General features: G+C 64.0%; 2 protein-coding genes across 2 annotated transcripts; one reads left to right on the top strand and one right to left on the bottom strand.

Annotated features, from left to right (window-relative positions):
- Positions 1-510: 510 nt before the first annotated feature.
- Positions 511-2,610, top strand: RASL10A (RAS like family 10 member A). Its single transcript, XM_007947965.1, has 3 exons — positions 511-729; positions 1,927-2,051; positions 2,343-2,610. Exons 1-3 carry the CDS (start codon positions 511-513, stop codon positions 2,608-2,610), a joined length of 612 nt encoding a protein of 203 aa, XP_007946156.1.
- A 747-nt stretch (positions 2,611-3,357) lies between these two features.
- On the bottom strand, positions 3,358-7,464 carry GAS2L1 (growth arrest specific 2 like 1). The gene is made up of 5 exons (XM_007947963.1): positions 6,832-7,464; positions 5,350-5,457; positions 5,154-5,250; positions 4,882-5,071; positions 3,358-4,393 (listed from the first exon to the last, which is right to left on the bottom strand). The coding sequence occupies exons 1-5, from the start codon at positions 7,462-7,464 to the stop codon at positions 3,358-3,360; spliced, it is 2,064 nt and encodes a 687-aa protein (XP_007946154.1).
- Between the last annotated feature and the right edge of the window lie 3,486 nt (positions 7,465-10,950).

Raw genomic sequence — 10,950 nt, 5'->3', positions numbered from 1 at the left:
CAGCCGGTTACCTCATCGCCGCCTCCCAGAGGCGCTGCTGGCTCGCGCCGCCAGCTGCGGCGGCGACTCGGGGCGCCGGAGCGAGAGGAGGGCAGAGGGACGCGGGCGCCGAGAAGCCGCGCAGCCCCGCTCGGCTCCGCTGCGGGACCCGCGCCGCGAGGAGGTCGGAGCCCGGCGCCCCACGCTGCTGGCGCGCCTCCTTCGCGCCTCCTTCGCGCCTCGGGGCGGAGGCGGTGTCTGCGCGCGGGGCGGGGCTGCGCCCTCCAGGGCTTCGGCAGTCGCCCGAGCCGCTTGTGCGTCCGCCGTCGGCCCGCGCCGCTGTCTGTCTGCTCTCCTGCCGCCGGCGCCGTCCTCGAGCCCGGCCACTCTAAGCTCCGGGTGATCCCGCGGACAACGAGGCGCGCAGCCGGGACGCAGGAGCAGAGCGCGCGGGGCTCACGGCAGGGGGCGCAGGGGGCGGCGCCGGCCCATGAGGCCCCGGGACGCCGAGCGCAGCAGCGCGGGCCCGCCATGGGGGGCAGCCTGCGCGTGGCCGTGCTGGGCGCCCCGGGCGTAGGCAAGACGGCCATCATCCGCCAGTTCCTGTTTGGAGACTACCCTGAGCGCCACCGGCCCACAGACGGGCCGCACCTCTACCGACCCGCAGTGCTGCTCGACGGCGCCGTCTACGACCTGAGCATCCGCGACGGCGACGGCGCTGGCCCGGTTCCGAGCCCCAACAGCCAGGAGGTAGCGGCTGGAGGGGAGGGCTGGGCGTGTGACAGCATGTGGGGGGGTGTGCTCGGTGCAGGCGTGCATGTCCACGTGGACGGCCCTGGGCATCTGGCCTCGGTCAGGGATTGAAGGATGGTATATGTGCGGGGATTCCCTTCTCGTGGAATGTGATTGTCACCCCGCCTCGCCGGCCAAGCCCCACCATCTTGCAAAGCGGCGTCTTCTCCTGGGTGTATCTTTGACTGGCAGAGCTGGGCGGCGCCTTCAGAAGGTTGTGTTAGCAGCACTGAGCCGAGCTGCAGTGGGGTGAACTGGGGCCTGGCCTAGGGGTGTGCTTTCTAGGGGGTCATTCTCAGCCTGCTCCTTTGTTCCTATGACCTGGAGCAAAGGCTTACTTAGTAATTTGTGCAAAGTCCAGAATAGACTGAATCCTTGGAGCTGGGTGACTCCCAGAGGTGAGGCAGAAAAAGCAGGCAGGATTAGGCAGGACTTCTTGGAGGAGGTAGCATTTGGACCCAGCTGAAGGATGAATAGGAGCTGTGGTAGCATAGTGGCTAAGGCCCTTGACTGCTAACCAGAAGGCTGGCGGTTCAAACCCACCAGCCACTCCTCGGAAGGAAGACGGGGCAATCTACTTCTGTAGTGATACTGCCTCGGCAACCCAAGGAGGGGTCCCTATGAGTCAGGGCCGACTCGAGGGCACATAACAACAACGAAGGATGAATAAAATTTTGATGAAAAGAAGTGGGGAGAGACTTCCTGGTGGAAGGACTGTCCCGTGCTTAGGTGGGAAGGCCTTAAATGCATAAGGCTGCTACCATCTGTGAGGTGGAAGGCCAACAGGCCAGCTGAGGGCTTTGGAATTGACTTTTTGAGGTAGTGGGAGCCAGTGGTGGGTGGCATCTAAGGTGGGGAGTGGTCTGACCCAGTTGAGTTTGGGAAAAGCTGGAAGGGGTGTGTGGGAAGAATGAGGATGAATGGCCGGCAGAGCTGGGAGGTGGAGAGGACATAGAGGGGAAGAGGACTGCTGCCTGGTTCCAGGCGCGGTTTGGAAATGTTTACTGTGAGGACAGTAAGCCCAAGAGCTTGGGAGAGGGGGAGGGGTGGGGGGAGAGCACACAGATGGGGATGTGGGGATGGGGGCGGCAGAGCCCTGAGATGAGCTGTGGGCTTAGCGTGGAGGCCTGTGTAAACCCTGGTGCCCAACCCCAGGAGTGGCCAGATCCTAAGGGCTGGAGCTTGCAGGACACGGATGCCTTCGTGTTGGTCTATGACATCTGCAGCCCCGATAGCTTCGACTATGTGAAGGCCCTGCGGCAGCGCATTGCCGAGACCAGGTAGGGTGTGGCCAGAGGGTGGGGACAAAGGGGCTTTTGCTGGTCCGGCCTTTTCCCTTGGTGGGTAGAAGGATCTCCCGCTGTGTGGGCCGGGGTCTCGGGTGGTCCAGGCAAGACCTTCGTCTGCCCGTGATCTCTGGTCCTGTGGGTCTTTGGCCCCCCACAGGCCTGGTGTTTGCTGGGGGGCGGGAGGGGGGAGGTGTCTCAGGCTGCAGGAGAAGATGTTCGGTTGGGGCATTCTCCAGCCGTGGAATCCCTGGCACTGAGTCTGACTCCCCATCTGGCCCCTAGGCCGGCGGGCGCGCCCGAGGCTCCCATCCTTGTGGTAGGCAACAAGAGAGACCGACAACGGCTGCGCTTCGGGCCGCGGCGCGCGCTGGCCGCCCTGGTGCGCAGGGGCTGGCGCTGCGGCTATCTCGAGTGCTCGGCCAAGTACAACTGGCACGTGCTGCGCCTCTTCCGTGAGCTGCTGCGTTGCGCTCTGGTGCGGGCCCGCCCTGCGCACCCGGCCCTGCGCCTGCAGGGGGCGCTGCACCCGGCGCGCTGCACCCTCATGTAAGCGGCTGGGATGAGGGTGCGTCCTGGCACATGGAGGCCCAGATTGGACGAGACGGCCCAGCTTCTCTCCGATTGGACAGGACCAGTCTCCGCCCTGCTTGGAGGAGGAAAGTTCCCACCCGTTTCCTGGGCTTTGGATCTCACTGGACTCAGCTTTGCCTCAGACTCCCTGGATTTTTCTGGGACCTCACTGGGTGGGACAGTCCAGATCCCACGAGATGGGAAGGACCTGGCTATGAATCAAACTGGAAGCTCCCAGACTGCCCCTGGAGCGTTAGTGGGGAAGTGTTTCTGTCACACATGGCAATAAAGGGACAGGCGATTCAGCACCTGGCATTTCTGGGCCAGACAGACTGGGAAGAGGAGGGGCCGAGACTGGAGAGCAGAACTGCAAGTCCAGAACCCCCACATGTAATGAGGGGCCCCACAAAGCCAAGCCCCTAAGAAGGAGACAAAAGTGGGTGCAGCAAATCTTTACTGTCAGAGGCTCTGCCGGGCCACAGCCCCTCAGGGCACTAAGCCAGCCCAGCCTCTTCTAAGGCATTCAGTAATATTAGTAATTAAATAGCAACGCTCACCCCCCAACCCGGAATGTACAACACCTGTCCATTGTGCCATGTGGTCCCAAGAGGGCTGGTCCCATGAGGTCTGGAGACCAGGAGGCAGAGGAAGCTCCCTGATGCAGAGGGGTTAAGGCCACAAAGGAAAGGGAGAAGGAACTGGACTTGGGGGCAGCAGGGCTGGTCCATCACATCCAGGAATCTGGCTCAGCCCTTGAGCTGAGTGAGTGCAGGGCCCGCCAGGCCCGGAGATCTGGGGGTCCAGAGGGGCGGCGGGGACCCTGTGGTGTGGGGATGCGGGAGGGCTTCTGGTCCGGCTGCGTGTCCATCCGGCCCCGGGGCCAGGTCCTCAAGGGCTCCAGGCCCGTCTGAGGGGTCCCAGGGACATCAGGTGGCCCCACGACACCAGGGCAGGGGCCGCCCTCGTCAGAAGAGCTGGATAGGGCTGGGCCACGGGACCCAGGCAGCCCATTGGCTGTCCGGGCAGGGTCCCCAGGAGGGCCACACTTGCCACCCAGGACGCTGAGGGAGGAGGAAGAGGAGCTGGAGGAACAGTAGGCTGAATCGGGGGCTGGGGGGTCCACGGGTCGGGCTGGGTCAGGGGCAGGGCTGGTGGGGTTCCCGCCAGCAGCAGCCTCAAGGGCACGGGCATTGGCCAGGAACTCCTCCTCCAGGCGGCGGAACAGCCGCTGCTCTTGCTGCGGGTCCAGCTGCAGGGGCGTGCGGAAGACACTGGCCGGAGTGCTGCCCAGCTCCGGGCCAGGGCTGGGAACCCGGGCAGGCCGGCGAGTCGCAGGGCTGTGGGCCCGGGGGGCGTGAGGGCTGCTCCTGCCCGAGTCCCTGCCACCCCTGCCCCGTGGCACCCACGAGTGCTGCCCATCTCGGTCCCTGCGTACAAGCAACACAGCCTGCTCCTCTCGGCTCTGGCTCCGTGCCCGGCGGGTAGGGCTGGGGGCCGTCAGCTGGGCCCCCCTGCCTCCCGGAGGGCCCCTCGGCCGACCCTGATCCAGCCGGTCTCGGGACTGGCTTCGTGGGGCAGGGGGCCTCCTTGGGGAGGGCAGGGGGCCTGTGGTCAGCCGCCGGCTGGGCCGTTCCCTCCGAGTACCGGTGCCTGTGTCATCACTGCGGGCACCAAGGGAGCCACTCTGGGCTGAGGAGGCTGACGAGTCACTGTCCCCCGAGTAGCGGCGGGAGCGGGGGTACGGGGGAAGCTGATCCCGGGGCCTGGGAAGGGGAACAAGAGGGAGACAGCATCAGAGAGGACTGGCATGCAGATGTGTGGCTGACGGACGGGAGACCTGTGGCCAGGGGTGTTGGTAAGGGACTGTCAAGGCCATCAGTCTGCCCTGGGGACTTCCAGGGAGAAGTGAGACACCCTGCAGCAGCTTCCTGTAGCCGCTTGGGGCCCCAAAGCCAGTGGAGGAAGCAGGGCCTGCCCCTGGGCTCCCGGCCTTAAGCCTCCAGTCTCCCTGGGGCGGGCCAGGAGGAAGCCGGGTTGGACTGGCTGCCGGCCCGCCAGGGCCTGCCCCAGCTGTGTTGTTCGTTTGGTTGGGTTGTCATGGAGATGGGAAGCCAGGCCCCCGCCCCCACCCACAGGAACTTTTCCCAGAGTGTGAGTCACTCTGGAGCAAAAGACTCCTAGTCATCATCCAGGCACACAGCCCCCGCCCCCACCCTCCAAACCCCTCAGGCCCGTGTCCCCCTCTGCTCACCTGAGCGGGGTCTCGGCCCCCTCCTTGGAGCTGCGGAGGCTAGTGGGGGTCACCTCGGGCCTGGAGCACCGGCGTTCACCCCCAGCTGGCCGCTCAGCCCCAGGTGCTGGGCTGCCAGCTCGGGGGCTGGGCGTGGGCGACACCCTCTGCGGAGAGAAGGTTCGAGCCCTGGGCTGGGGTGGGCGGTGGGCTGCAGGGAGAGAGGATGGGCAACCGTCGTGAGAGGCCGATCGGTGCAGAGCCAGCCCCCGCCCGCTGGCCCGAGCACTGACCTGAGGAGGAACAGCGGCAGGGATCATGCTTGTCCAGGTAGTGCTCCAGCGTGTCCCAGCCGCCACCCACACGCACCATCACGTGGCTCCTGAGCACCTGCAGAACCCAGCGTGGGCAAGTCATGGCTGTGTCCCCGGGGCCTGGTAGCCCAGGGCCCCCAGCTGCCACCTGCCGGAGCAGCACCCAGACTCTTACCCTCACAAAGATGAGCAGGCTGGAATCTCCCACACGGTACTTCCCCTCGGAAACCTTGATCATGGGGAACTGGTCTGGGCAGGTACATTGGCCCAAGATCTCTCTCACCTGAGGCCAGAGAGCAGAGGCTGGAGCTCAGAGGTCAGAGGTCAAGGCCCTCCCCCTGGGACTTGACATCAGCTGCTCCAGGGTCAGGGTCAGGAGGAAGTTGAGTTCTCGAGGAGAGGGGAGCTTGGAGATTGGGTTGCCCCACACTTGACTACAACCTCTACAGTGGACCTCTTACCGGCAACCATTCTGGGGTCAGGGAGCTGCCCAGGAGAGGAGGAGCTGTGGTCAGGCCAGGCCTAGGCAGGGCCCCGGGGACTGAGCCTGGGGGGGCCCTGGAGCCCACCCTCACTCCCCTTTCATCCACTTCCCAGACTAGGAGGTTGAGCACATGTGGAAGCCAGGTGAGGAGTGCAGGGGGCCCCACGCCCCTGGCAGGGCATCGAGGTGGGGTGCCAGCGACACGTGGGCACACGCACAGCCCAACGTGCACACACAGGCCCCGGTGAACACAGTGCTCCCTCCCCCTGGGCCTGAGGTTGCCAGGCTGGCTGCGTGGGCAGCCCCGCCCGCCTCCTCACCCACAGCGGCGGCACGGCACCACGGGAGGAAATGAGCAGGTGGGGACTCAGCTGACCTGGCCCAGGCCGGGGTGGGATGCAGCCTCGCCTACTGTCATCCGGCTGCCCTCCGGAACCCGCCTGGCACAGCCCTGACCTCCTGATAAGAAGGAAACTGTTGGCCCGGCCGGGGGCTGGAGGGACACTTTGCTCCTGGGAGAATGAGCAGGGAGCTAGGGACGAGGGCCTCCTCCGCTCAGAGTACAGCTAAGCCTGCAGTTCCAGGAAGGACCGTCCCTCCCACCAGCAGCAGCAAGTCAGGGCTGGCTTCCCAGATGTGCACAGGGCCCCAGGGAGTGGGGGCCCACCAGGTGCTGAGTGCCTACTGTGTGCCAGGCATCTCGCCCAGGCTTCCAAGCCTTGTGTCAGCCAAGTGGCAGGCACCCACTCCATCTCCTGGGCTCTGTGAGGGTTTGGGTGCGTCTGTCTAGCACCCGAGTGCAGGGCAGGTATCCAGAAGGTGCTCAAACCATGCAGCCTCCCTAGCTGAACTAATCTCACAGTACGTACGTAGGGAAGGGGAGGTCATGTGAGGGTACTGGCCCAGCTGGGCTGCGTGATTTCACCCGGCACCTCTGCCCCTCTGGGCCTAGCCACCTGTGTGAGCCAACTATACACACACTTGCTGCTCCCCTGTGCTGCCCTTCCCAACGGGGCAGACTATCCTGCAGATAGCAGGGTGACCCCAAAAGGTTCAGGGGCCAGTTGCAGACACCAGCTCTGTTCTCGGGAGCCCATAGTCAGTTTTTAGTAAGTGAGCATTGGCAGGTGTTACCCGGGACGCATGCACCCGTTGTGGGGGAGGGGGCCTCACCAGCTCATCGAGGTTCTGCAGGTCACTGGGGGTCATACGGGGCCCCCGGGTGGGAGCTCCTGGTGCAGCAGCAGTCCCGGCAGGGTCCTCCTCGGCGGCAGGGGCATTGGGGGCTGGGGGTACAGCGTGCAGCTCGCGCTCAATCTCCTGCTCAAACTGCACGAGGCGGGGGGCGAGCAGGCCCAGGCGGGCCCCCCGCCGCGCCACCTCCAGCAGGCACAGCACCACGCTCTTCTCGTTCTTACGCAGCACCAAGTCCTCGGTCTCGAACATGAGAACTTCAGGCACGCCCAGCTCCACGCGGCACCAGCCGATGAAGGTGGCCACGTTGTCGCGGGCCATGAAGGAGCCGGGTGCCACGCTGTGCACCTGGAAGGTCACACTGTGGGCCGGCCGGGCAGCTGCCAAGGCACGGGCAGCCTCGGTGACAGCATTGGCATGTTGGCACAGGACAGTGCCCGTGGCCAGCCCGGCCAGGAAGCCATCACCACCGCTGGGCAGCCCCAGGCCGTACAAGGCATTGAGCCATTCAGCCAGGTCCTCCTTCATGGCCTCCACGTAGGCTTCACTGGAGCGGAATGGCCGCACGCTCTTGGCGGCCGAGCCGGCGATGGTTGCCACTGGGTCCGCCATGCCCAGGCCAGCCGAGTCACTGTGGGCAGGGGCACAGGTCAGGACTGCTGAGAGAACCCAGTGACACCCACTGCGGGTTAGCATGGATTCCCACACCACCAACTCAGGCGCAGGTGGTGGTGTCCACATTTCACAAACGAGGAAACTGAGGGTCAAAGAGAAGAGGCCGCTGACCACCTGTGCAGAGTCAGCCCAAGCCTGGGTTTCATACTCTGTGCCTCCGGTTTCTCATCTGTAAAATGGGGGCAGTAATACTACCTGCCTTATAGGACTCAAAGGGATAATTTTTTATAAACCACTTAGTCCTACAAGGACCACAGAACAAGCACTCCGTAAGTGTAAGTGTGGGCTGTTTGGCTCTTTTTTGGAGCCCTGAGGGGTTGGCTGAGCCCTCCTGCCCACATCTTTACCCCCATTTTACAGATGAGAAACAGCCCTGAGAGAATCAAAGCCCTTGGCCTGAACCTCCCTGAGCCCTTCCACCTCCCTGCCTGGACCCACAGCAGACAAGAGAGGAACCCAGGCCACGACCCCAGGGAGGGCTTATCTCCATTGCTCATGGGTGGGAGGCTAGGGCCATCCCAGTTCATCTCTCAGTCGCTCTCCCCCAAGGAGTGAGCTATTATAACAACGACGACATAACAGCTGTAATAACAGTAAAGCCACCAAGGAGGCAAGGGCTCAGGGCGCGGTGCTCACACACGGGGCTCCCCAGAGTCTCCCTGCACCATCGACCCGGACGCAGGTGATATTATCCACATTTTACAAATGAGGAAACTGTGAGGGTCAGTGAGAAGAGAAGGCTCAAGGTCGCAGAGCAATCGGCGGCGGAGCCGGGGCACCCAGACGCGCCGCGTTGCTGATCTCGGGGCGCGATCCCGCAGCCCGTTCATCCGGGACCAGGCCCCGCCTCCTCCTAGGAGCCTTCACAGCGCCCTAGACCCGCGCATGCAGGGCCGGGACTCCGAATGGCCTCCGCCCGGGCCCTCCTGTTCTCGGACCCTCGGCCCAGAGAGGGTGCGGGGCCGCCCAAGGTCACACAGCCCCGGGGAACCAAGGCCGCTGCCCCAGTGCCCTAGCGAGCGCGCCGGCTAGGGGGAGCTGGGGGGTCTCCGCGCTCACCTGGCTCATCCCGCGGCCCCCGGGAGCATCGCCCCGGCAGGGGCCGGAGCCGGGCCGGGGCCGCCGTAGGGAGGCGCCGCCCGAGCCACAGCGGATCCCGGTCGGGCCGCCGCCGCCGCCGCCGCCGCCGCCGCCGCAGCCTCGGAGCCCGCTGTCTCCGCCCCGCCTCCCTGGAATTCGGATCCTGCCCAGAGGGGGCGGGCGGGGCCGCGCGTTCTTAAAGGGGCCGCGTCGTTCCCAGGCGGGCTGGGCGCGATGGGGGAGGAGCTGGAGTCTCCCGACGGGCGACCGGCCGGGAACCGGGGTCTCCGCGTGCAGTCTGAGCGCAGGGGGTCCAGCAGCCCTGATCCCTGGGCAGAAGCAGGCCCAAGGCCCACAGGAGATCCCTCCCCGAGTCTTGCACCCTCGACCAGCCCAGGCACTCTGCCCGGAGCCCGGGCCCATCCGCAGGGCCCTTCCACCCTCCTTGGTGCACCGGCGGACGACAAGTGGCCCTTTTCATTACCCCCCCACACACCCCCAGCAGTAGCCTCCCAGGCTGGCAACACAGCCTGTTCCCAAGAGGAACTCAGGAAGCGATAGGGGCCGGGGGCTGCAAAGTCACCTCCGGCCGGGGTGGACCTCGCCAGGCCAGATAATCGAGGCTCTCCCAGCCCAGGGCTGCGAGCTTCCTGCTCGCAAGGCCCGCCTGCAGGGAGGGGAGGACGCCTGATACTGACGCCCGCTCAGTGTCTGGCTCTCGCTTCTCATGCAAGGCTCCCTTTTAACCCTGAGGGCGGGGAACCCTTTTTGCAAAGACGGACGCTGAGGGGCAGGCGGTAGCGAGGCCCGTGTGGGACGCAGAGGCTGCAGGCGGGCTGGGCAGAGAGGCCAGTCCTGCGGCCCCCTCCGGCTGCCCTGGGATTGGCACAGGGGCACAAGAGTTGGCTGCCTGGGTCTGCCCGGCGCGGGAGGGTTAAGCTCCGCCGGTTTCTTTTCGAATTACAGAGGAGGGACCTGGCCGGATCAGCGGGAAATCCTGCCCCCTGCTGCTGCTGGCTGGGCCGGGGATGGCTGGCCGGGCTGGGTGAAAGCCACTGCCGGGGTGGGGTCAGTCCGGGGAAGCTCTGCCAACAATAGCCAGCACTCACAGCTTAAAGCTCCTAGTGTGTGCCAGGCCTACCTCTAGGAGCCTTTCACCAGAAGGAACTTCCCGAGCCAACTCTGAGGAACACAGTTGTCATGCCTAGTCACCCGGGTCAGGAGGGCAGGTTGGTGGAGCCAAGATCCTGGGCAGGCTGGCACCAGAGCCGGGACCTCTGACTCTTACCAAGATACCCTCACTCAAGAATTTCAAACAGTAGGCAGGCAGAACATTTACATCAGGTAGATACACTCCTTGGAGCAACCCATCCTGGGAGAACAGAAGGGCAGTGTTTGCACAGGGAGACAGCACAGGGGACGGGCTTACATGGGAGGGAAGGACACAGGAAAGAGGTGACTACAGAGAGGAAGTGGGAGGAGAGCTGTTACACTGTGGGGAATTGCAGTCAATGTCATGAAACAAAATGTATATAAATTGCTGTATGGAAAATGAATTTGCTTTGTAAACTTTAACCCAAATCACAATAAAAATGTAAAAAGGAGAAAAAAAAAAAAGAACGAAGGGCATTTAAGCACTAAGCACCTACTGTGCGCCAAATCCCACGGTGCACACACATCATTTCACAGCATCTTCCGGGCCTTTCAGAAGGTGACACCGTTCTCAACACAACGCCCTGGAAATGAGGGTAGGGGGTGGAGGTGGGTGCAGTCCTGGAACCACCCTGTCCCTGAGGGTTGCCTCAGGGCTGCAGAGGGAAGAAGGCGGTCACTAGTAATAGTGACACCTACTGAGCATTTTCTCAGTGCTGGAAGCCACAGCGAAGGAGCAGTCACCCACACAGATCCCGCTCTCAGGCCTGAGACAGGGCTGAGGTACTGGGGAACAGAGAGGTGAAGGGGAGAGAACAGGGGTGTGAGGGTGGGAGGGGGCTGCAATTTTAAATCAGTGACAGGGAAGGAGGTGAGGAAGGGAGGCTGTGGGAGTCCAAGAGAAGTGTTCAGGCGGAGGCAACAGCCAGTACAAGCCCCTGAGTGGGAGAGTGCCTGGCATGTTTTAGAATGAGGAGGCTGGTGGGACTGGAGTGGAGTGCGGGTGGAAGGGAGGATGAAGGGCGGAGAGACGAGACTGGGGCGAGGGGCAGATTTTCAGGGCCCTGTGGGCCATGCCTCCTCTGTGGGACATGGAAGCCTTAGAGGGATGGAGGGGCATGACCTGACTTAAGTCCTAACTGATCCACCGTGGGGGCTGTTGAGTGTGGCCAGGTCCCGGGAGGAAACCAG

This window comes from Orycteropus afer, unplaced genomic scaffold (assembly GCF_000298275.1).
Source record: "Orycteropus afer afer isolate SDZICR_OR568_19922 unplaced genomic scaffold, OryAfe1.0 scaffold00197, whole genome shotgun sequence".
Taxonomy (NCBI): domain Eukaryota; kingdom Metazoa; phylum Chordata; class Mammalia; order Tubulidentata; family Orycteropodidae; genus Orycteropus; species Orycteropus afer.
The sequence above is the reverse complement of the archived record's forward strand: the minus strand, read 5'-3'. Positions and strand labels throughout refer to the sequence as shown.